General features: G+C 42.9%; 1 protein-coding gene across 1 annotated transcript in view; it reads left to right on the top strand.

Moving 5' to 3' along the window:
* Window positions 1–26,132, top strand: part of LOC109881958 (espin-like) — a 147,001-nt gene that overhangs the window by 22,564 nt on the left and 98,305 nt on the right. Inside the window, exons 3-7 of the mRNA XM_031804181.1 lie at window positions 5,729–5,915; window positions 12,555–12,737; window positions 16,228–16,359; window positions 20,608–20,857; window positions 21,877–22,151. Of these exons, the coding sequence (XP_031660041.1) occupies window positions 5,729–5,915; window positions 12,555–12,737; window positions 16,228–16,359; window positions 20,608–20,857; window positions 21,877–22,151 (1,027 nt within the window). The remainder of the gene's footprint in view (window positions 1–5,728; window positions 5,916–12,554; window positions 12,738–16,227; window positions 16,360–20,607; window positions 20,858–21,876; window positions 22,152–26,132) is intronic.

The raw sequence follows: 26,132 nt of genomic DNA, 5'->3' as shown, positions 1-26,132 counted from the left end.
AGCTCTGCTAGGGTGAGTAAAATGGTCAGTGGTCTCATTTGTGTCTGGAAGTAGCTTGCCAGCTATCCAACATTAGCTTGAGTGCTAGACTGCCAGAATGCTCAAATCAACCCTACTCCTCGGCCCAAACGTCCAGTGTGCTCCAAGAGCAAAATGCTCTGAATTTACAAACTGACAATCTGACAATGCTCTAAATTTATGAGCGTCACGTTCTGCAGCTCCATATTTTCTGTTCCATCCTAACGGAAACCCAGAGGGTTTTTCAATTATCATGGAATTGATACCCCATAATATTAATCTAATTAATTAAGCAAGTACCAGTCAAAGGTTTGGACACACCTACTCATTCCAGAATTGTTCTTAATTCTTTTCTATTTTCCAATGCCCCAGGGCAGTGATTGGGGACACTGCTCTGTGTAGGGTGCCGTCTTTCGGATGGGACGTTAAACGGGTGTTCTGACTCTCTGAGGTCATTAAAGATCCCATGGCACTTATCGTAAGCGTAGGGGTGTTAACCCTGGTGTCCTGGCTAAATTCCCAAGCTGTTCCTCATACCATCATGGTCACCTAATCATCCCCAGCTTACAATTGGCTCATTCATCCCCCTCCTCTCCCCTGTAACTATTCCCCAGGTCGTTGCTGTAAATGAGAATGTGTCCTCAGTCAATTTATCTGGTAAAATAAAAATAAATAATCCAGTTACAATCAGGAATTCCTCAGGGCAGTTGTCTATGCTTTTTTATTTTTCTCAGTCACTACTAATTTTACCAATTACTTTACACATTTTTTCTCACAATCTTGTTCTCCAGAGTTCCGCAGCGGTCTAAGAAACTGCATCTCAGTGTTAGAGGCATCACTGCAGACCCTGGTTTGATTCCAGGCTGTATCACAATCGGCCGTGATTGGGAGTCCAATAGAGCAGCGCACAATTGGCCCAGCGTCATCCGGGTTAGTTTGGCCTTGGTAGGCCATCATTGGAAATAAGAATTTGTTCTTTACTGACTTGCCCAGTTAAATAAAAAAAAGAATGACATGCCAATGGCTTTGAATATTTGGGACAAATCATTCACTAGACCCTAATCCTCAACTAAATCTTGTAATAAATCATGTGGAAATTGAGCAAGTTGAGGTGACTGAACTGTTCTGGAGTAACCCTGGCATGGTCAAAACATGTTAATACAACAGTAGCTAAGATGGTGAGAAGTCTGTCCATCATAAAGTGCTTCTCTGGCTCTTTAACAACAGTATCAAAAGGCCTACAGCCCCAAGTTTTGTCTCACTTGGACTACTGTTCAGGCGTGTGGTCAGGTGCCACAGAGGAACCTTGGAAAATTACAATTAGCTCACAACAAGGCAAAACAGCTGGCCCCTAAATGTACACAAAGAGCTGACATTAATAATATGCATGTAAATCTCTCATGGCTCAAAGTGGAGGAGAGATTGACTTCATCTATACTTGTTTTTGTAAGAAGTGTTGACATGCTGAATGTCCATTTACATTTTTTTTAAAATTAAATACTAGCACACAGCTCGGACACCCATGCATACCCCACAAGACATGCCACCAGAGGTCTCTTCACAATTCTGAAGTTAAGAACAGACTATGGGAGGTACACAGTACTACGTAGAGTCATGGCTACATGGAACTCTATTCCACATCAAGCAGAATCAGATTTAAAAAACAGATAAAAACTAACACTATGGAAAAGCAGGGACTGTGAAGAGACGCACAGATACACGCTTACACATTATTTATTTTTCTTGAACTTTACTTAACTAGGCAACTCCGTTGAACAAATTCTTATTTACAATAATGGCCTACCCCGGCCAAACCCTAACCCGGACAACGCTGGGCCATTTGTGCACCGCCCTATGGGACTCCAATCACGGCTGGTGGCGATACAGCCTGGAATAGAAACAGGGTTTGTAGTGACACCTCTAGCACTGAGATGCAGTGTCTTAGACCGCTGAACCAGGGTCTGTAGTGACCCCTCTAGCACTGAGATGCAGTGTCTTAGACCGCTGAACCAGGGTCTGTAGTGACTCCTCTAGCACTGAGATGCAGTGTCTTAGACCGCTGAACCAGGGTCTGTAGTGACCCCTCTAGCACTGAGATGCAGTCCCTTAGACCGCTGAACCAGGGTCTGTAGTGACCCCTCTAACACTGAGATGCAGTCCCTTAGACCGCTGCACCAGGGTCTGTAGTGACCCCTCTAGCACTGAGATGCAGTCCCTTAGACCGCTGAACCAGGGTCAGTAGTTACTCCTCTAGCACTGAGATGCAGTCCCTTAGACCGCTGCACCACTCTACAAACATGTACACAGAGATGTTGTATTGTAGATATGTGATACTAGAGTAGTGGCCTGAGGGAACACACTTAATGTGTTGTAAAAGTGTTATGAAATGTAATGTTATGAATTGTATAGAACTGCCTTAATGTTGCTGGATGTTGCCTTAATAAATACAAATACTATCTCTGGGGTGCCAATCATTTTGTAAATTCCATTTGTCTTTCATTTCTATAAATGTTTTTGGAAACTTAAGTTTACAAAAATAAAATTGGTTCTGATATGTTGAAAATCAAATAAGGTGTGGAGACAGTTTTTCTTTTAAATTTCTACTGAAATTAGATGAAATAGGGAATTATTTACGAAAAGTACACAGGTGTCAATATACACTGCTCAAAAAAATAAAGGGAACACTTAAACAACACAATGTAATTCCAAGTCAATCACACTTCTGTGAAATCAAACTGTCCACTTAGGAAGCAACACTGATTGACAATAAATTTCACATGCTGTTGTGCTAATGGAATAGACAATAGGTGGAAATTATAGGCAATTAGCAAGACACCCCCAATAAAGGAGTGGTTCTGCAGGTGGTGACCACAGACCACTTCTCAGTTCCTATGCTTCCTGGCTGATGTTTTGGTCACTTTTGAATGCTGGCGGTGCTTTCACTCTAGTGGTAGCATGAGACGGAGTCTACAACCCACACAAGTGGCTCAGGTAGTGCAGCTCATCCAGGATGGCACATCAATGCGAGCTGTGGCAAAAGGTTTGCTGTGTCTGTCAGCATAGTGTCCAGAGCATGGAGGCGCTACAAGGAGACAAGCCAGTACATCAGGAGACGTGGAGGAGGCCGTAGGAGGGCAACAACCCAGCAGCAGGACCGCTACCTCCGCCTTTGTGCAAGGAGGAGCACTGCCAGAGCCCTGCAAAATGACCTCCAGCAGGCCACAAATGTGCATGTGTCTGCTCAAACGGTCAGAAACAGACTCCATGAGGGCCCGACGTCCACAGGTGGGGGTTGTGCTTACAGCCCAACACTGTGCAGGACGTTTGGCATTTGCCAGAGAACACCAAGATTGGCAAATTCGCCACTGGCGCCCTGTGCTCTTCACAGATGAAAGCAGGTTCACACTGAGCACATGTGACAGACGTGACAGTCTGGAGATGCCGTGGAGAACGTTCTGCTGCCTGCAACATCTTCCAGCATGACCGGTTTGGCGGTGGGTCAGTCATGGTGTGGGGTGGCATTTCTTTGGGGGGCCGCACAGCCCTACATGTGCTCGCCAGAGGTAGCCTGACTGCCATTAGGTACCGAGATGAGATCCTCAGACCCCTTGTGAGACCATATGCTGGTGCGGTTGGCCCTGGGTTCCTCCTAATGCAAGACAATGCTAGACCTCATGTGGCTCCTGCAAGAGGAAGCCATTGATGCTATGGATTGGCCCGCCCGTTCCCCAGACCTGAATCCAATTGAGCACATCTGGGACATCATGTCTCGCTCCATCCACCAACGCCACGTTGCACCACAGACTGTCCAGGAGTTGGCGGATGCTTTATTCCAGGTCTGGGAGGAGATCCCTCAGGAGACCATCCGCCACCTCATCAGGAGCATGCCCAGGCGTTGTAGGGAGGTCATACAGGCACGTGGAGGCCACACACACTACTGAGCCTCATTTTGACTTGTTTTAAGGACATTACATTACAAAGTTGGATCAGACTGTAGTGTGGTTTTCCACTTTTAATTTTGAGTGTGACTCCAAATCCAGACCTCCATGGGTTGATAAATTTGTTTTCCATTGATAATTTTTGTGTGATTTTGTTGTCAGCACATTCATCTATGTAAAGAAAAAAGTATTTAATAAGAATATTTCATTCATTCAGATCTAGGATGTGTTATTTTAGTGTTCCCTTAATTTTTTTGAGCAGTGTATTTGGCCGCAACTGTACCTGTTGAGACTAAGGGTGCAGGCCACAGCAAGCTAGAAAACTGAAATAGTAGCACCTAAATAATTGAGAATGTCAAAAATGTAAGTGATTTTTGCACTAGTATGACCATGTAAAGCCATCTTTCTCACACAAAGGTTGATCTGTGTGTGAGATAATCTATGAAATAATGATAAGATTGGCCTTGAAGGGGAGAAGGGTGTGTATTTGTACACTCTACATCCAGTAATTTCAAGTTGACTAATTGATAGCTTGAAAAAAAATTGATATATATTGGGTGTGTGCGTTTGTGCGACGGTGTCATCTACTGTTGCACTTTGTATTGCTGCCCTCTCACAAGGACTAGCCCTTTGAAATCTACACCTGTACTCCAAAAGCACTTCCTTTACAGGAGTGTCTGAGTCTGTTTAGGCTAGAACTCAGTAAGTCCCCCTTGTTATGAGGCATCTCATAAGAGCACATGGACATCTTGGTGCATTTTTTTCTCCAGTAGTATTTGAGGGGGGTTGTGTGAATGTTAGTATATAAGCACCAGCCCCTTTCCATAAACCTATGTTCTCCCTCTCCAGACCCCGGGATGCAGGAGAGCTCTTTAGTTACACTTTAGTTACACTCCTGAATAATGCAGTTGTCTGCCCACTTCCTGATGACAGAACTGCAGGTCCCTTTCCTGTGGTGAAATATTTAAGGGGTGATTGGTTTGACCTGGAGCATCACCCCAAATCCTAAGGATGCCCTGTCAGTAACACCTACTGTTTGGAGTTTTGTCATGTTTTTGAGACACAAAACAAAGGGGGAGGCTTACTCGGTCAAGTTAGTTGTTGGCTTGGGTTCTATGTTGTCTCTGTCCGGTGAGGTGAAACGGGGTGGAGTTGTTTGGTTTGATGAGAGACACTCCTCCTTTACCCCTCCCCCTCCCCCTCTTACCCACTCCACCTGTCCCCCGTCCCTCCCTCCATTTCTGGCCTGTCACCACACTGCTGCCTGGTTAACCCTGGGGTAGTGAGGAGCAGAAGCAGCGGGGCGGTAAGCCTCTTAACGGGCTCATTGCCTGCTTGTCAGTCAGTGTCCAAATAAAGAAAGGCCTTATGGGATTTAGAGGGGAAGCACTTGTTCACTGCTTGACCTCCCGCTGTGACTAGGAGATCTGGGGCAAGTGTGGGAATTGTCTTTGGATGGTCTATCCTGTTGGCCTTTGGGGAACTGTGAGAACATTGAGGGTGTAGTTTGGCTCCAGGGGGTGGAGTTGGCTTGATGTGCTAATCAGAATACTCCCCCAGTTATGGTGACTTGGACTGGAGCCTCATGGAAAGGCTACTTAGGGTTCCAACTTTGACCAAGCCCAATCTGAGGGTGTTATGAAGTTATGGTTGACCTGTCAGTGATTAGATTAGTTTGGGTATTCAGAAACCCTTGTTCAAGAATCACAATGTAATTTTACATGGTAATTCATTCAATACAGTTGAATACAGGTCTGTTAATCCTCTTTTAGCGTTGTCGATTCCCAAACAAAGAATGGTGCCACACCCCTCTACCTGGCCTGCCAGGAGGGCCACCTGGAGGTCGTCCAATACCTGGTGAAGGACTGCGGGGCGGAGCCAAGCATCAGAGCCAATGACGGGATGACAGCTCTGCATGCTGCCGCCCAAATGGGCCATAACACGGTCATTGTCTGGCTGGTAGGTCATTGTCCTGATTCATACGGTCTGCTTTTGTCATTTCTTCTACTGTATTTGTAATATTGTATTGTGTGTTTGGGTCCTAGACAAGCACTACATAAATCCACTGTGGGTGTACATAGGGCTGTTGCAGTGACTGTATTACTGCCACAACGGCAGTCATGAATCATGACCGCAGTCAAAATTCACGTGACCGTTGAGTCATGGTAATATGCACTCTATGCACTCTGAACATGTTTTGGTAGTACCCAACTTTCTAAATACCACCAGGTCCTAATGGCCTGGTACTCAGGGCTCTATTGTCCCTCCATCAGGTCCTAATGGCCTGGTACTCAGGGCTCTACCGTCCCTCCATCAGGTCCTAATGGCCTGGTACTTAGGGATCTACCGTCCCTCCATCAGGTCCTAATGGCCTGGTAGTCAGGGGTCTACTGTTCCTCCATCAGGTCCTAATGGCCTGGTAGTCAGGGGTCTACTGTTCCTCCATCAGGTCCTAATGGCCTGGTACTCAGGGCTCTACCGTCCCTCCATCAGGTCCTAATGGCCTGGTACTTAGGGATCTACCGTCCCTCCATCAGGTCCTAGTATAGATAGTCCTATACTGGATGGACTGGTTACATTATGCTATGCTCCTAACGTTCTATTCATGAGTCTGGGAGAGAACGTCTAGGTCTACGCAATGCTGTTGGTTCATTGATTGTGCAGGGTGGCTTACAGAGTTAGCCTACCATTATAGTGAATGTGATTTTAAAAAACCTAGTAAAAGGGATGTTTTTTAATATTTTCATTATTTCTAGGCCCACTGTTAGTATAATTTAATTATGCCAATGTGCTTTCATCAATTGAAAGCTCTTCATCTATTTTATGAGAATTTGTAAGATTTCTTGTTTGCATAAAATAGACGCAGACCAGTCTTTAAATAATAGGTAATATAATTTATTCTCGGAGCGCGCTCCCACTCAAACACATGCATCAGTTTATATACAGATCATGACGTCATTTCACTGCCTTAACCGAACCCCCTCCTCTCGACCGGGACAAAGTAAGGTGAAAAGTTCATTCTAACTTACTAACACACTCCCAGATAACTTTTGACCCCTCAACATTATCGATCACCACTGAACTGACAGTTTTAATTAACAGAAACCCTAGGAATGCACTCACTGCCTTATCTAAAAAACCCAGAGCTAAGTTTCAGTTGGGTCAACCATAGGCTAACGACCTTATGTGTTTACACAGCACACAACCCATTTGTTCCTGCCTAGTAGAAATGGTGTTCATTAACATTTTATTCCTCCTTGTCCTGTCACACAATTTCTTCTTATGAACTCATATTGTCTATTACTTATACAACAGAGAATAAGTTTACCTAGATACAATTCTATTTAAAATGGGGATATTGTTTATTCATTTATCCATAATAAATCCATAATAAATTCAACACCCACACATTTACCTTTTTAGCGACATCATATCTCACGACCATGAGTTTGGGCGGAATATCACCTGTCACGTAGCGAGAGGCTGAGGTAGACTACCAGGCCGAAGTAGACTATCCAACATGATTGAAAAATGAATTGGTAGGAAAGCGGCCTCCATTCGCTCTTGACTGCATACAGATGACATGTCTTTTTGCACCTGGCCCTTTGATAATGGGCCATTCTAAATCACAACTCATTTTATATATTAGTAAAGACAACATTTGAATTGAGAATAGTCTGATGGGTGAAAGTACGATCACTTGATGAAAGAGCATGTGCAGCCTGAGGGAAGCTTTTCTTGCGACTTTCTCAAATCATCAGTAGCTTATAGTTGCATCATGTATATATGGGGTGGCTAGTGGTTAGAGCGCTGGACTAGTAACTGAAAGGTTGCAAGTTCAAATCCCCAAGCTGACTGTCACGCCTTGGTCTTAGTATTTTGTGTTTTCTTTAATTATTTGTTCAGGCCAGGGTGTGACATGGGTTTGTGTGTTGTGTTTCGTATTGGGGTTTGTAGTATTTGGGATCGCGGCTGATTAGGGGTGTTGTATAGGCTTGGCTGCCTGAGGCGGTTCTCAATCAGCAGTCAGGTGCTTCTCGTTGCCTCTGATTGGGAACCGTATTTAGGTAGCCTGAGTTCGCTTTGTCTTTCGTGGGTGATTGTTCCTGTCTCTGTGTAGTGTTCACCAGATAGGCTGTAATAGTTTCACGTTCCGTTTGTTGTTTTGTATTTATTAGTTATTTCATGTATCGTCACTTTTTTCTTCATTAAAGACATGAGTAACCACCACGCTGCATTTCGGTCCGACTCTCTTTCGACAAACGAAGAACGCCGTTACACTGACAAGGTATAAATCTGTCGTTCTGCCCCTGAACAGGCAGTTAACCCACTGTTCCTAGGCCTTCATTGAAAATAAGAATTTGTTCTTAACTGACTTGCCTAGTTAAATAAAGAAAAAAGAAAATTTTATATATATATATATATGGCATTTTAAGGTTTGTATCATTCACAACTGAAGATGCCAAATCGGTTCTATATGTTAGATTTAGAGTTGTTTTAGATCACTTTTACGCTCAACACAGCCACTTCATATGCGCACTCACTCCAGAATATAAATATATAAAAGTATATAAAATGTCCTTTTCCATTTTATTCACTTCAATTATATTATTTTTACTATAAAATAATGGCACAGGACTGGTTGCATATCTTGTCTGCTAATTGAACAAGCCTGCAGCCTATGGCCCATAGCCAGATAACATACAGTAGGCCTGCTCATATTCTGTTCTTCTGAAATACATTTATGTCATGTTTCTTTAGACCTGCCTAAAATAATGGGTTTATTGCAATGGTGTATTATGAAATAGATTTTTTAAAATACTTTTTATTTTTTAATGTAGATGTTAGAAAAGGCACATCAGCGGCTTGTATGAGTGGAGGCTTGGAGATGCTAAACATGTTTATGCTAATTAAGGGTCAATTACCGTGAGATTGGCAGTTTTTTGCATGCCAATAATCAGCTGACAAAATGTCATGACGCCACAGACCTACATGTACTTTAGTACCCTTTTAACCATAAAGGACATACAGTGCCTTCAGAAAGTATTCAGACCCCTTGACTTTATACACATTTTGTTACGTTACAGCCTTATTCAAAAATGGATTAAATTGTTTCCCCCTCAGCAACCTACACACAATACCCCATAATGACAAAGCAAAAACAGTTTTTTAGAAATTGTTGCTAATTAAAAAAAGAAATAATCTAACTGATCACATTTACATACGTATTCAGGCCCTTTACTCAGTACTTTGTTGAAGCACATTTGGCAGCAATTACAGCCTTGAGTCTTCTTGGGTATGATGCTACAAGCTTGGCACACCTGTATTTGGTGAGTTCCTTAAATTCTTCTCTGTAGATCCTCTCAAGCTCTGTCAGGTTGGATGTTGAGCATTGCTGCACAGCTATTTTCAGGTCTCTCCAGAGATGTTAGATCGGGTTCAAGTCTGGGCTCTGGCTGGGCTACTCAAGGACATTCAGAGACTTGTCCCGAAGCCACTCCAGCGTTGTCTTGGCTGTGTGCTTAGGGTCGTTGTCCTGTTGGAAGGTGAACCTTCACCCCAGTCTGATGTCCTGAGCACTCTGGAGCAAGTTTTCATCAAGGAACTCTGTACTTTGCTCCATTGATCTTTGCCTCAATCCTGACTAGTCTCCCAGTCCTTGCTGCTGAAAAACATCCCAACAGCATGATCTTAGTTTCATCAAACCAGAGAATCTTGTTTCTCATGGTAGAACTCCAAGCGGGCTGTCATGTGCTTTTTTACTGAGGAGTGCCTCTTGTCTGGCCACGCTACCATAAAGGCCGGATTGGTGAAGTGCTGCAGAGATCTTTGTCCTTCATGAAGGTTCTCCCATCTCCACAGAGGAACTCTAGATCTGTGACAAAGGCCCTTCTCACCCCATTGCTCAGTTTGACTGGGCGGCCAGCTCCTGGAAGAGTCTGGGTGGTTCTAAACTTCTTCCATCTAAGAATGATGGAGGCCACTGTGTTCTTGGGGACCTTCAACAATGCAGAAATGTGTCGGTGCCCTTCCCCAGATCTGTGCTTAGACACATGCCTGTCTCGGAACTCTATGGACAATTACTTCAACCTCATGGCTTGGTTTTTGCTCTGACATGCACTGTCAACTGTGGGACCTTTATACAGTTGAAGTCGGAAGTTTACATACACCTTAGCCAAATACATTTAAACTCAGTTTTTACCAATTCCTGACATTTAATCCTAGTAAAAATTCCCTGTCTTAGGTCAGTTGGGATCACCACTTTATTTTAATGTGAAATATCAGAACAATAGTAGAGATTTATTTCAGGTTTTATTTCTTTCATCACATGCCCAGTGGTGAAGTTTACATACACTCAATTAGTATTTGGTAGCATTGCCTTTAAATTGTTTAACTTGGGTCAAATGTTTCGGGTACCCTTCCACAAGCTTCCCACAATAAGTTAGGTGAATTCTGCCCATTCCTCCTGACAGAGCTGGTGTAACTGAGTCAGGTTTGTAGGCCTCCATGCTTCGGATTGATTTGCACTTTTCGCACCAAAGTACGTTTTAATTAAAAATATATATTTCACCTTTATTTAATTAACCAGGTAGGCTAGTTGAGAACAAGTTCTCATTTACAACTGCGACCTGACCAAGATAAAGCAAAGCAGTGTGACACAAACAGCAACACAGAGCTACACATGAAATAAACAAACATACAGTCAACAACATATTAGAAAAAAAGTATATATTCAGTGTGTGCAAATGAGGTAAGATAAGGGAGGTAAGGCAATAAATTTGCCATAGTGACGAAATAATTACAATTTAGCAATTAAACACTGGGGTGATAGGTGTACAGAAGATGAATGGGATGAGGTTGTTGGATTGGCTATTTACAGATGGGCTATGTACAGGTGCAGTGATCTGTGAGCTGCTCTGACAGTTGGTGCTTAAAGTTAGTGAGGGAGATACAGTGGGGCAAAAAAGTATTTCGTCAGCCACCAATTGTGCAAGTTCTCCCACTTAAAAAGATAAGAGGCCTGTAATTTTCATCATAGGTACACTTCAACTATGACAGACAAAATTAGAAAAATCCAGAAAATCACATTGTAGGATTTTTTATGAATTTATTTGCAAATTATGAAAAGTCTCCAGCTTCAGTGATTTTTGCAATTCGTTCCTGTCATTGGCAGCAGAGACCTGGAAGGAAAGGCAGCCAAAGGAGGAATTGGCGTTGGGGGGTGACATACATATGTATGTAATGTATGTATGTATATGCAACATTTGACCAGAAAACCAGGAATGATTGTTCCTGTAGTAGAAATGGCACATTATGCCTTGCGTTTTATTAATTTATTAGCAGCTCACCACCAGATACATACATGCACGCATACATACACAACAATAACACATTTGATTAACATAATCCCCTTCCATCTAAGTGCTTAACCTCTCCGGTACAAGTGGGACGCTAGAAACGCTAGCGACCCACCTCGACAACAGCCAGTGAAATTGCAGGGCGCCAAATTCAAATCAACAGAAATCCCATAATTAAAATTCCTCAAACATACAAGTATTATACACCATTTTAAAGATAAACTTATTGTAAATCCAACCACAGTGTCCGATTTCAAAAAGGCTTTACTGCGAAAGCACACCATGCGATTATGTTAGGTCAGCGCCTAGTCACAGAAAACCATACAGCCATTTTCCAGCCAAGGAGAGGGCTCACAAAAGTCAGAAATAGTGATTAAATTAATCACTAACCTTTGATCTTCATCAGATGGCACTCCCTGGTCTCCATGTTAGACAATACATGTGTGTTTTGTTCGATAAAGTTAATCTTTATGTCCAAATACCTTCTTTTTGTTTAGTCCAGTAATCCAAATGCACAAGACGAAAAGTCAAAAAAGGTCCATTAAAGTTCGTAGAAACATGTTAAACGATGTATATAATCAATCTTTAGGATGTTTTTATCATAAATCTTCAATAATATTCCAACCGGACAATTTCTTTGTCTTAGAAATGAAAGGGACGGAGCTCCTGCTCACAGCCGCGTGTGTGACTATGGTAGAAGCCTGAAACAATGTTCTAAAGACTGTTGACATCTAGTGGAAGCCCTAGGAAGTGCAATCTGACCCCATAGACACTGTATATTGGATAGGCAATCACTTGAAAAACTACAAACCTGAGATATCCCACTTCCTGGTTGGATTTTTCTCAGGTTTTCGCCTGCCATATGAGTTCTGTTATACTCACAGACATAGTTCAAACAGTTTTAGAAACTTCAGTGTTTTCTATCCAAATCTACTAATAGTATGCATATGCTAGCCTCTGGGCCTGAGTAGCAGGCAGTTTACTCTGGGCACGCTTTTCATCCGGACGTGAAAATACTGCCCCCTACACCAAAGAAGTTAAAGCTCTTTAGTCTACAGAGCAACACCCATCCACTACCAATGGTTGATAGAGAATGCTTAATGTTAGGATTAATGGATACCAATTTGTTGGTGGGAAGTTGAACATCTATAAACTAAGGGGAGCCAACTAACAAAGTGTTACCGAACCAAATGGCAGCTGGCGCTACATACTGTTCAGCCTCTACTATTGTCCGTTGCAGATGAGCTTCACAGAGATCAGCCTGTCAGACCGGGACGGTGACGGTGCCACGGCCATGCACTTCGCCGCCAGCCGCGGCCATGCCAAGGTGCTCAGCTGGCTGCTACTGCACGGTGGCGAGATCATCACCGATAGCTGGGGCGGAACGCCGCTACACGATGCTGCCGAGAACGGGGAGCTGGAGGTGTGTGTGGTGGGGGGGTTGCCAGTTTATAACCGTACATAGGGAGGGATCTGTAGGAGAACACATGACAATGGTTCAATGGGGTTAGACACCATATAGGACTGTGTGTGAGGCTAGTCAAGACAGCAAGGGGGATGGGAATTACAAACAGGTAACTTCATACAAATCCAGAAATAGCCAAGGGAGCCCATTACACCATGCATTTGAGTGAGAGAGGAAAGTTGATATTGTCTCCTTAAGGTTAGACGCACATTTTTTTTTTAATGAGCTGACATTCGTCTGTGTTGCTGTCTTTGTCACTGTCTCTCTCTTCCTCCGTCTCTTTTGCAGTTGTTTCTGACTCCTTCTCCCCATCTCTCTCTCTCTCTCTCTCTCTGAGACGATGTTGTTAGTATGTTCGCCTGCTGTTTTTGGTTTCTGTATGTTTGCTATGAGTATGAGCCGCATGCCTGTATTTGTATTCATTAAGGATCCCCAATAGCTGCTGCCAAGGCAGCAGTTACTCTTCATGGGGTCCAGCAACATTAAGGCAGTTATATACAATTTAAAATATGACATTACATTTCAAAACACTTTTTACAACACATTGTGTGTGCCCTCATGCCACTACTCTACTACCACATATCTGAATACAAAATCCATGTGTGTGTGTAGATTGCGTGTCTTATCATGTGTATGTGTAAGCGTGTCTCATCACAGTCCCCGCTGTTCTAGAAGATGTATTTTTATACTGCTTGCATCAGTTACCTGATATGGAATAGAGTTCCATGTGGGCATGGCTCTACATAATACTGTGCACATGTCAATACTTTTCTGCTTGATAACCAGTGCACTTTTCTGTATGTTGTAAAAGCGTTACATTGTCGCTGCCCATATCATTGCATAGTGCAGAAAATACACGAGAGTTCAGGAGCCTTGTTTTCACAAAGTTAACCATTTTCACTGTAGTGTCCAAAACTTCTTTCAAGTTGTCAGGCATTCCCTTGGCAGGAAGAGCCTCTCGGTGGATGCTGCAGTGTACCCACCTGGTGTCGGGAGCAACTGCTTGCATGCGCGTTACCACTCCACTATGTCTCCCTGTCATGGCTTTTGCGCCGTCAGTACAGATACCAACACATCTTGACCACCAAAGTCCAGTTGATGTCACAAAGTTGTCCAGTACTTAAAAACTCTCCTGGTTTCCAGTGGTTTGCAGAAGGGGATGTCTTCCTTAACTGACCCTGCATAAACGTAACAGACATATACCAGGAGCTGTCCCAGGCCCGCCACGTCTGTTGACTCATCCAGCTGTAACGCATAGAATTCACTGGCTTGTATGCAAAGCAGTAATTGTTTCAAAACATCTCTTGCCATGTCACTAATGCATTGTGAACAGTAGTGTTTGAAGATATTGTCTGTGTAGTCTTCTTGGCCTTTCCCCCAGCGTTGTCCCAGTAATATCTGCGGCAGCAGGAAGAATGAAGTCCTCCACAATAGTATGGAGCTTGCCTGTCCTAGCCCCTCGGTAGTTCACCATATAAGACGCTTCTAGCCCTTACTAACTGTATCTGTTGCTTTTATACTACTTGAAAGTCATCTTTATTATCTCTGAAAACACTTTCATGGCTTATTTTTCAAATTGGCATGTTTTGTTTCTAAATATCTGTGTAAGAGTGAAGGTTTCATTGAGTTGTGAGAGAGTACTTTTGCACATATAACATACTGTGGCTGACGAAAGGCACTACTCCCAATATAAGTGAACCCAAAATCAATGTTGTTCTCATCATATGTGCGCCTCTTCGATGGTCCAACGTCCGTGTCTGTTCAGTGCTTTCCTGGGTAAGGGGGCAGTAGCTCTTCAGCTGCATCTGTGTCCATGCTAGCTGGGCTAACAACAAATGTAGAATTACTGATGCTAGCATTGGATGTGGTCGTGGAAGCAGAACAACTTGTGTGTCGTCAACAGGTGCAGGTGTAGTACTGCTGGTAGTAGCAGCATGATGTCCTAGTAGTAGTAGCAGTACTATCAATAGAGCTGGTAGTAGCAGTATGATGTCCTAGTAGTAGTATCAGTACTACCAGTAGAGCTGGTCTGTGTCTCTATGGACTCGGGCCTTACTTTTTTTTAACCATTTATCAATTTTCGAGCAAATGGAATGAGCAGCAACTATGTTTGGCTACATATGGACCATTAGTGGAATTCCCCTGAGAGAGTAACGGTTAATGTGATTGGATGCTAATTATTTGACTAGGCTACCAGTATTTGACATTGTTATTTCGCTGAACACGAGATGGTTTAATTAAATTTTTTGGCAGTGAAACGAGGCTACTAAAGCGAGGAAAAAAACCTCACCCAAATGTATAGCCTCGTTGGAAAATATAAATGGACTGTTTGAAAATGTGAAAAAAAACGACAAATCTAATTTTTATTTGGAGTATCCCCAACGGCATTGCGCGTATCCCAGTATGGGAACACCTGCGTTAGGAGATTGTCACGTTCTGACCTTTATTTCCTTTGTTTTGTCTTTATTTAGTGTGGTCAGGGTGTGAGTTGGGCAGTCTATATGTGTTTTTCTATGTTGGGTTTTTTAGTTCAGCCTAGTATGGTTCTCAATCAGAGGCAGGTGTCGTTAGTTGTCTCTGATTGAGAATCATACTTAGGTAGCCTGGGTTTCACTTTTGGTTTGTGGGTGTTTGTTTCCACATGGTACTGTTTCGGTTTTCGTTCATGTTCACGGTTATTGTTTTATATTTCATAGTGTTCAGTTTATCTTAAAATAAATGTTATGGACACTTACAACGCTGCGCATTGGTCCTCCGATCCTTCTCGCTACTCCTCAGAAGAGGAAGAATGCCGTTACAGAGATAAAGCAGACTTCATTTCACCTGTCACAGACCGGATCACTCACTGTTGCAGCACTCCAGGAGATCTAGTTACAGTATGGAATTCACAACTAAAGGTTTGCCAGCCAGATATGACTAAGTTAACGGTATAAAATGTGCAAAATTCTCTGCAGTTGTGTGTTTGGTTAGCAAATTTAGTAGCTAAGTGGTTAGCTTCTTGCAAAAACAAGCTTCTCTAGTTGACAGCAGAGAATCCCCTCCTGGATCAAGAACCTTCTGTCAAACATTTATTTTGTGTGAGTAGCATTTTTTGTTACTTGTATAACTTTGATCTGGGGATGTCTGTCCTGAGAGTGGTTTGTCAGAGACTGTATAAAATATTTGCAATGTGCATGTTAGCATTTAGCTAGCATTCACTGTGGGATTTTACATGTACTTGTTAGCATTGCTAACCTTTGGATTCAGAGGGTCAGTGGGGCTTGAAAATAGTGGCCCTTGTGTTCAGTGCCAGTATTACCGAATATCCCTGGTTAGCAACATGTCGGAATGAAGGTTTGACAATCTGGATAACGGCCAAACCTACCGATGCCATTTGGCTTACTCCTAAAAAGAACAGAAAAAGTTTTGTCCGTTCAGTGTGTCCTTCTCCTCTCTCTTTCTCTCCTAGTGCTGTCAGATCCTGGTGGTGAATGGGGTGGATCTGGGCATACGGGACCAGGACGGCTTCTCGTCGGCCGACTTGGCAGAGTACAACGGGCACGTCCAGTGTGCCAAGTACCTGTGCACCGTTGAGAACATGGTGAGACACAGGATGCATTAGACGGGACACACTGTAGTGAAATTGTTTCAACGGAAAATGAAATGTAGTCCGTTTTCTTCCACTGGTGCCTAATGAATACAACCCAGGTGAAATTTGTAGGCGGGGGGGATATCTAGATGAGAGGAAGATTAAGTCTATTCCAGCCAGGGCACTAAATTAACTTTTTTCATTGGTAGCACTGTTGCCCCGAACTTCAAAAGTAAGAAGCACCAGTCAAAATGTAGATTTATTTTTTTACTGCAAATGACTGTCCTATCATTCTTAATTGTCATCAGCTGTTACCTTGATGTAGAACTCACTAGAGTGGGCAAGACAGAATTAAAAACAACTTTTTAATAACTGTATTCTAAAGTGCAACATCAAACCATTTTATATAGGTGAACCTTTTAAACTGTTTGACAGGATACCTAATTTCCATATGTTGATTTGTAATCCATCATTTTTCTGCATGAGTAACATGGGTCTGAATTTGGTAAAAGCCATCTCTTCTTTGGCAATGCAGTAAGCGGTGTTCAATTTAATCTGTAGCTGAGTTAGCTGCCTGTTCACGGGCTTGTTCCCTGTCAAATACGGCTGTCTGGTAGTAGACGTAGTGATGTTGTTCCTGCCCCCTTCCCCAATGTACTTGTCCAGGAAATTGATGTGCTTTTGGCATAAGTTATGTTTTAGCAATGACTTGTGTTTTAGGTTGCTGGACCCAGAAGCAAAATAAGTTTTCCCTGCTGCTTTTACCCCACACTTACGACAGTGTGTAGTTTTATCCCTCCTTAGCCACTTGAATTCACGAAGTCACCCCTCTCGAAACATGTAGATCTTTGACTTTTTCTGAGGTGGATCGGTAGCAGCATATCCGACATTGTCCATCTTCTGGTTGGTGTTGATAATTTCCTAATTAGTTTTTTGCTAAGGAAAGCTTCAATTCTGCTGCATTTTGTTGTTCTTGCTAGCTAGCTAATGCCATTACTTAGCTGACAGAAAGGGGCAGCACAATTCTGAGGGAAAGTTTGCTTGAAAAGAGATTGGTTGTGTGCCTGGCATTTTATTTAATTAGCTACATTTAAACATTTGTAGCGTTATGATTTGTACACAATGTTTCAGCCTGTCTTGTTTGAGCAGTGAAGAGAAGTGTTGCGGTGTAATATTGTTATGCAATTATACACAGTGCTCCCAAAATAAAATATATTAGTCGCACAGCAACATTTTTAGTTAAACTGGGGGAGCCCTGAATCCAGCTTGACTGTAAAGCTAATACACTGCTGGAAAAAATAAAGGGAACACTTAAACAACACAATGTAACTCTAAGTCAATCACACTTCTGTGAAATAAAACTGTCTTACTTAGGAAGCAACACTGATTGACAATAAATTTCACATGCTCTTGTGCAAATGGAATAGACAACAGGTGGAAATTACAGGCAATTAGCAAGACACCCCCAATAAACGAATGGTTCTGCAGGTGGGGACCACAGACCACTTCTCAGTTCCTATGCTTCCTGGCTGATGTTTTGGTCACTTTTGAATGCTGGCGGTGCTTTCACTCTAGTGGTAGCATGAGACGGAGTCTACAACCCACACAAGTGGCTCAGGTAGTGCAGCTCATCCAGGATGGCACATCAATGCGAGCTGTGGCAAGAAGGTTTGCTGTGTCTGTCAGCGTAGTGTCCAGAGCATGGAGGCGCTACCAGGAGACAGGCCAGTACATCAGTACACTTCAACTGTGAGAGACGGAATCCTAAACAAAAATCCAGAAAGTCACATTTGTATGATTTTTAAGTAATTAATTTGCACAGTTGAAGTGTACCTATGATAAAAATTACAGACCTCTACATGTTTTGTAAGTAGGAAACTGCCGATTTTGCCGGTTATCAAATACTTGTTCTCCCCACTGTATATGAATATTCTAGCATCTGGTTCTGAGAAATAGGCCGTTTACTTTGGGAAGTAAAAAAATAGTGCCCCCCTAGCTTCAAGAGGTTAAATCTCCCCACTACCTGGTGTTTACACAACCATCAAGCGGTGTCTCCATAGGGTTGTGTAATTACTTTTGTAAAGGCAAACTCTGTTGCATAACAATCTTTCTGCATTGTAGATACAGTGGTTCCTCTTTTCAAAGTTGCGAGCTTGCACCGCGGTACCCAGCGTCACGGCTTAATTGCTCCAGCTTAATTGCTCCAGAGCACTCATTATGGATTTGTGTCCCAAGGTTTTCATATGACCAACCATATCGAGTGGTTCCAATGACGAATTTGACGCGAGCCACCCGTCCCTGGGTGAAGATGTCTGACAAATCATTACAGTGGAACCAAAAGTAAGTAGTTATAACGTCATAATGAGAATGATGACGTGTGGAAGAGGGAAAGAAACGAGATGGAAACAACAAGAATTGGTTGCAAGTTAGGGAGGGAGGCTAATAGCTGAACAATAGACTATTCAACCTTTACTAAAGAATTGTCTAATAGGTGTGAAAACCCTCATCCTATCACAGACCAGATTTGTCCTAACGACCAAGGGGTAGCTTGCTACTCAATGTAATAAAGTCATGACTTTTAAAATAAGTTACCTTACACGTTATGTTGGCTGACAATTTCGCTACGCTGTCCTTACGAATCACATAGGATATCATTACAGCAGTATGTAGCGGTATGTTAGCTAACTACCTAACATTAGTAGTTATACATCAGCCTATAGTTAATATACAGGCAAGTTTATCTAAATACCCAACGTTTATTGATATGATTATTCCCGTCATTCTTAGCTTAGCGAAATGGTATAGTTGTTGTGCATTCCCAATGGACATCCTGGTGCTTTTGTAAATTCGCTATGGCTATCTACACCAATTTCAGAGCGCGCTCGTCTGAGTGTACCAGAGCGCAGAATAATTCATTTATGAGCGCTCAACACAGCTTGAATATGGCTGGGGTCAGTAAATGTCGGCAAAAAGCGTAATTAAATTGTTTCCAGCAGCACAGTCACCAACGGTTAACATGAAAACTGCCTTACCAGCTCTGCTAGGGTGAGTAAAATGGTCAGAGTAGTCTCATTTGTGTCTGCAAGTAGCTAGCAAACTTTAGCTTGGGTGCTTGACTGCCGTTGTAAGGCCAGAACGTCCAGTGTGTGCTACGAGAGCGAAACTGTCTGAATTTACAAACTGACAATCTGATAATGTGCAGCGCCATATTTTCTGTCCCATCCTAACGGAAACCCAGGGTGTTTTTCAATTATCATGGAATTGAAACACCATAATATTAATTAAGCAAGTACCAGTCAAAAGTTTGGACACCTACTAATTTCTGGATCACAACTATGAAATAACACTGGTGTCCCCGTATTTTGTAGTACAGACATGGCCTGCTCTCCCTTATTTAAAGAATTAGGCACTTTCCCATGTTTACTGCAGTATGTATTGTAGACTGCACAGTAGCCTAATAAACAAACACATTTCATTAATAATTTAATGATAAAAAATATTATTTCAAATGGCAGATATTGAGTTGGTTATGGACCCATAACGAATTACTATGGGAATAAATATCCCTGATTTACAGAAATATTGGAACAAAGTTGTCTAATGAAGGCTTAGAATTCTCCAATCCTGTAACCTATGTTGTACAGCGCCATATTTTCCATTCCATCCTATCTGTCCCCTGAGTGTTGTTTTTTGTTTATCTCTGAATAGAAACAACATAATATTAATCAAATTAATTAAGCCAAATTTCTTCAAATCAATCCCATATACTATGTTATTACAAAAAAAAACGTTTTAAATTCTCTGGTAATGCCAATACGGAATACTATAAAATGCTTCTCAAAGATGCCCTCTGGTGGTCAAACTAGCAATAACTTGCAGTAACAGAAGAAATGGTTGACAAATACATAATGTGCCACAGAATGCTGCAGCAGCATGCAAGGTGTCTCGCAGTGTGACGCAACTTTTAAAGGAGGAACCATTGTACAGTAAGTTGTACAACTTGAGTATGTAGAGCAAGATAGAAATGTATCATGTGTAAGAGATATGATTATCGTTGTGTAGAATAGGAAGTCATGTCAACTCTGTTACATTTCGATATATAACATTCAAAATGTTTGACTTCACTGAACACACCCCAAGACAAGCAAGCACACTCATTTTCTTCAGGAAATGTACCTTTTCAGTCTACGTTAGGTTGCCCTCCCCCGGTTCCTGGTTGACCTTGTTTTGTTAACCCCTCGTTATGGTTGTCTTATCCAGAGTATGGCGCACCGCGTGCTTTCCAGGGATCCATCGGCCGACCTGGAGTACAGCAAGCAGCCCAACATGGGCCTGTCATCCCCCAACAACACAATGTCCCCAGCGGGGTCGCGGCAGACCCAGCAACCGGCCCACTTCGACATGGGCTCGCCCTCCAGCACCCTGTCCAACTACGACTCAGCTAACTCCAGCCAGTGTAGCATGGGAGAAAAGCAGAGCGGCTCACCCCCTTCATCACGAGCCCCCACCGGTCAGTCACACACACATACACACGCACCCCACCCCACATACACACGCACCACACACGCACCCCACCCCACATACACACGCACCACACACGCACCCCAGCTTTCACAAACACGCACCCCACACCCACCCCAGCCCACACCCCAGATTTCACACACACGCACCCCAGCCCACACTCCAGATTTCACACACATGCACCCCACACGCACCCCAGCCCACACCCCAGATTACACACACACCACACTCGTGTGTGCACACACACACGCTCCCTCACACACATTAACTTTCTGAACTAGCTGGATTGAACTATAGGAAAATTGAATTAAGGACAATAGTTAAGATTACACAGGGGAAAAAAATAGTCATGTTCATGCTATGTTGAGGCAATCGGTGCCAGGATCTATGAATACACTATTTGTAGGATTTTTCCTTGCCTGGTATGGAAAAACAGTTTGCCCTTTCGCCAATTTTAGAGTGTGTGTGTGACCCCAAACATGACATTTTTGATTTGGTAATGTGTACACTATTATCATAACAATTGTGGGAACTACCACCACTCATCAGACTGGAACAAATTCCATGTAACAATTTGCATTCCTTTGTATGATGCCACAACAGCGCTCCATACTAGTGCTTCCCTCTAGTGGCAGGTAGGATAAATAATCTGTTTGTGAATCAACCACTGCATCCAAACCAAGTGTCTCCAAATGCAATCCTGGAGAGCTACTGGGTGTTCAGGCTTTTGTTCCACACCTGCACTATTATTAGAAAAAGGTAATGGATTTTATAGTGCTTTTCCAGGTGCGCAAAGCATGTGGATGAAACAAAATCATTCAACAGCTATAATGTGCAATACCCAACCTGGGTGTTTCTATGTCCTTAGAAATAGAACTCCTAGAACAGCTGTTAGTCCACCCATCACCCACCCATTGACTTGAATGGTGATATCTGTTCAAGGAATTCTAGCTATTTCTATAGCTACCTCATCCATCTCACCCCTGACCCATTGTGTCCTTGTCGCAGGCGGAGGCCCAGCGGAGTCGGCCATAAATGACATGCATACTTACACGGATATGCTCAACCCTGACGTGGAGCCCGGAGCTCCCAAGTGCAAGGAGCCCGCCGCCACCGCTCAGCCGTCTCCCCCACCCCTGCTGGCCTTGCCAACGCCCCCTCCCCCTGACTCCCCCTCCCAACCGCTCCTGCCTCCCCCCGAATACCCTCTGCCACAGCCCCCCGCGGACTCAGCCGATATCTATCTGAAGGCGAAGAGCAACCTGAGGCACGTGGAGGAGGTGGTGAGCATTCTCTCTTCCTTTACTGGTGAAAAGCAGAAGGGCACAACTCAAGTTCCTCAAGGGACACAGTCCTGTTGTTTTTATTAACCAATCCCTGGTGTAGAGATTAAAATGCGCGCACACACACTGTCAAGCTCTCACTTGCACACACACAAGGCTTCATGTTGTCTCACACACTAACCCTAATCTCTCTCTCTCACACACACACACACACACTATTAAGTCACTTGTACATGCAGTCCTATTAATTAAGAAGCTTTTTTGAAGACTTCTGTGTCCATTGAGAGAACATGCCGTAATCAGGAATTAAGATCAATTTCCTCTCAACCTAACCATTCGATGCCATTGAAAAAAAATGGCTGTCCAGGCCTCCCCAGTCACGCAGTGGTCCAAGGCAGTGCTAGCTGTACCACTAGAGATTCTGGGTTCGAGTCCAGGCACAATTGGCCCAGCGTTGTCCGGTTTCGGGGGGGATTTGGCCGGCAGAGATGTCCTTGTCCCATTGCGCACTAGCGACTCCTGTGGCGGGCAGTGCACACTGACACCGACGCCAGGTTTTTTTCTCTGGGTGCTGGTGACAAATGGCCAAGTCCTCACAGAGGGTTGCCTTTCGATGCCACGCTAAGATAATATCCTAGCACAGTGCAGTAAGCTGATCAAACAGACCATTAGCCATAAGAACAAAAAGCTCAAACAGCTGAAGCGCCGATACAATTTAGCTACAGTTCAGATACAGATCTAGGACCAGCTTACCCCACTCCATATTAGGATATGGTACACTCAGAGCCTTCAGTTGACAAAGGTAATTGTGAATGCAGGTTTTCATGGCTGTACAAAGGAAATTGTGTATACATGGCTGTACAAAATCAGTTCATCTCTTGTTTCTGCTGTTTCACAGGTCTTAACAAGTCACATAAGTTAGTGGTTAACAGGATTTTTCATGACTACCCAATCTCTGTACCCCACACATACAATTATCTATAAGGTCCCTCAATCGAGTAGTGAAATTCAAGCACAGATTAAACCACAAAGACCAGGGTGTTTTTTTTGCCTTACAAAGAAGGGTGGAAGTGTAAACATTTTACAAGAAGACACTGAATCTCACTATGAGCATGGTGAAGTTATTAATTAGGCTTTGGATGGTGTATCAATACACACAGTCACTACAGAGTTACAGGCGTCCTTCCTAACTCAGTTGCCGGAGTGAAAGGAATCTGCTCAGGGATTTCACCATGACGCCAATGGTGATTTTAAAGAGTGTAATGGTTGTAATATGAGAACTGAAGATGTGTCAACAACATTGTCGTTACTCCACAATACTAACCTAAATGACAGTGAAAAGAAAGAAGACTGTACAGAATAAAAATATTCCAAAACATGCATCCTGTTTGCAACAAGCCACTAAAGTAATTCTGCAATGTGGCAAAGAAATGAACTTTTTGTCCTGAATACAAAGCATTAAGTTTGGGGCAAATCCAACACAACATATCACTGAGTACCACTCTTCAAATTTTAAACCATGGTGATGGCTGCATCATGTTATGGGTATGCTTGTCTTCAGCAAGGACTAGGGAGTTTGTTGGGGATAAAAATAAACAGAATATAGCTATAAGCACAGGTAAAATCCTAGAGGTTCAGTCTGCTTTCCAACAGACACTGGGAGACGAATTCACCTTTCAACAGTACAATAACCTAAAACACAAGGACAAATCTACAATGGACTTGCTTACCAAGACAACATGTAATGTTCCTGAGTGGCCGAGTTAAAGTTGACTTAAATCGTCTTGAACTTGGAAATGGCTGTCTTGGAAATGGCTAGGTTAGGTTTGGATGTGTGTGAAGCGCACACTTCTCCAGCATGCCAGTGGCCATTGAAGGTGAGCATTTGCCCACTGAAGTTGGTTATGACACCGAACTTCAATTAGGTCAAGACCCTGGTGAGGACAACGAGCACACGGATGAGCTTCCCTGAGACTGTTTCTGACAGTTTGTTCAGAAATTTGTTGGTTGTTCAAACCCACAGTTTAATCAGCTGTCCGCGTGGCAGGTCTCGGACCATCCCATCCCGCCGGATGTGGAGGTCCTTGGCTGGCGTGGTTATACGTGGTCTGCTGTGGTGAGGCCAGTTGGACGTACTGCCAAATTCTCTATAATGACGTTAGAGGTGTTTCATGGTAGAGAAATTAACAAAATTATCTGTCAACAGCTTTGGTGGACATTCCTGCAGACAGCATGCCAATTGAACACTCCCTCAACATGAGACATCTGTGGCATTGTACATTATAGTGGCCTTTTATTCTCCCCAGCACAAGGTGCACCTGTGTAATGATCATGCTGTTTAATCCACTACTTGATATGCCACACCTGTCAGATGGATGTATTATCTTGACAAAGGAGAAATGCTCACTAACAGGGATATAAATAAAAGTTTGAGAAAATAAGCTTTTTGTGTGTAGGTAACACTTCTTGAATCTTTTATTTCAGCTCATGAAACATGGGACCATACTTGCTCATATCTTTAATATGAAATTATTTACAATGTATGATGGGACACTTAAATGCTCATTGCTTCTGCAACCATGAGAAGCCAACCGTAGATCTAATCTAGTAGTTGCCCATGCAAACTAGATGTATGCCACAGCATGACCACGCTGACCACAGTAAAGTAAAGACAAAAGACTGAAACAGCTTGAACACGGATAACTGGGTCTGTCCGTGTGGTGGGAGGTGTTGAGGGTGGTTATAGTCTTGTCCTGGACACAGAACTGAGCAATTACCCCTTTAGATAGACCAGCTGCAAAGTCCAAAATTGGCTATGTTGTAAAAGGTCTTGACCTGAGCTCACAGATCACTGCCTCTGTACATAGCTCATCTGTAAATAGCCCATCCAATCTACCTCATCCCCATACTGTATTTATTTATTCATTTATCTAGCTCTTTTGCACCCCAGTATCTCAACTTGCACATTCATCTTCTGCACATCCTACCATTCCAGTGTTTTAATTGCTATATTGCAATTACTTTGCCACCATGGCCTATTTATTGCCTTACATGCTGTATATAGAGTTTTCTACTGTATTATTGACTATGTTTGTTTATTCCATGTGTAACTCTGTGTTGTATGTGTCAAACTGCTGTGCTTTATCTTGGCCAGGTCTCAGTTGCAAATGAGAACTTGTTCTCAACTTGCCTACCTGGTTAAATAAAGGTTAAATAAATAAACAATTCAAATTCAAAAATGTCAAAACAAAAATTAGCTTTTTGGTCTTAGACTTTGTTGGGGTTAGGCATTAGGGTTTGCAGTGTGGTTATGTTTAAAATAAGGTTTTATGGCTGTGCTAAATAGTGACCACTCTGCAGAGCTGCCCCAGAACAAGATTCATGACGTAAAATGCATTACCCGCTGTGTGTATGCACGGGCACACCCACACTTCACAAAGTGCTGCTTGGGGACCTCGTCTTTGACCGCAGACGTGAGCCAACAATGCAGAAACACCCATGAAGCCACAAAGGACAAGAGAAAAGAAGAAACAACAGGACAATACAAAGGGGAAGAGGTCACTGACGTTGGGGACGTCGGTCAATTATTTCTGCCGGTCTTAGATTTGACAATTTATTGATCTGTTGAATGTCTCTAGCTTTTGCCACGGTTCCTTTTGAAAACTAAATGAATGCAATGCAAATTTAAATGGCGACGGCAATTGTGATGCTTTTGTTTTGGTGAGATTTGACAGGAAAAGTGGGTGTCTGAATTGAGGAAGTTGATCTGATGGCTTCTACAATGATCTACTCAACAGCCATTTTTTTTAAAATATGTATATTTTATTTCACCTTTTTATTTAACCAGGTAGGACAGTTGAGAACAAGTTCTCATGTACAACTGAGACCTGGCCAAGATAAAGCAAAGCAGTGCGAAACATTCAACAACACAGAGTTACACATGGAATAAACAAACGTACAGTCAATAACACAATAGAAAAA

This window comes from Oncorhynchus kisutch, linkage group LG24 (assembly GCF_002021735.2).
Source record: "Oncorhynchus kisutch isolate 150728-3 linkage group LG24, Okis_V2, whole genome shotgun sequence".
NCBI lineage: Eukaryota > Metazoa > Chordata > Actinopteri > Salmoniformes > Salmonidae > Oncorhynchus > Oncorhynchus kisutch.
Note: the sequence above shows the minus strand (reverse complement) of the source record. Positions and strands in the feature narration are given on the sequence as shown.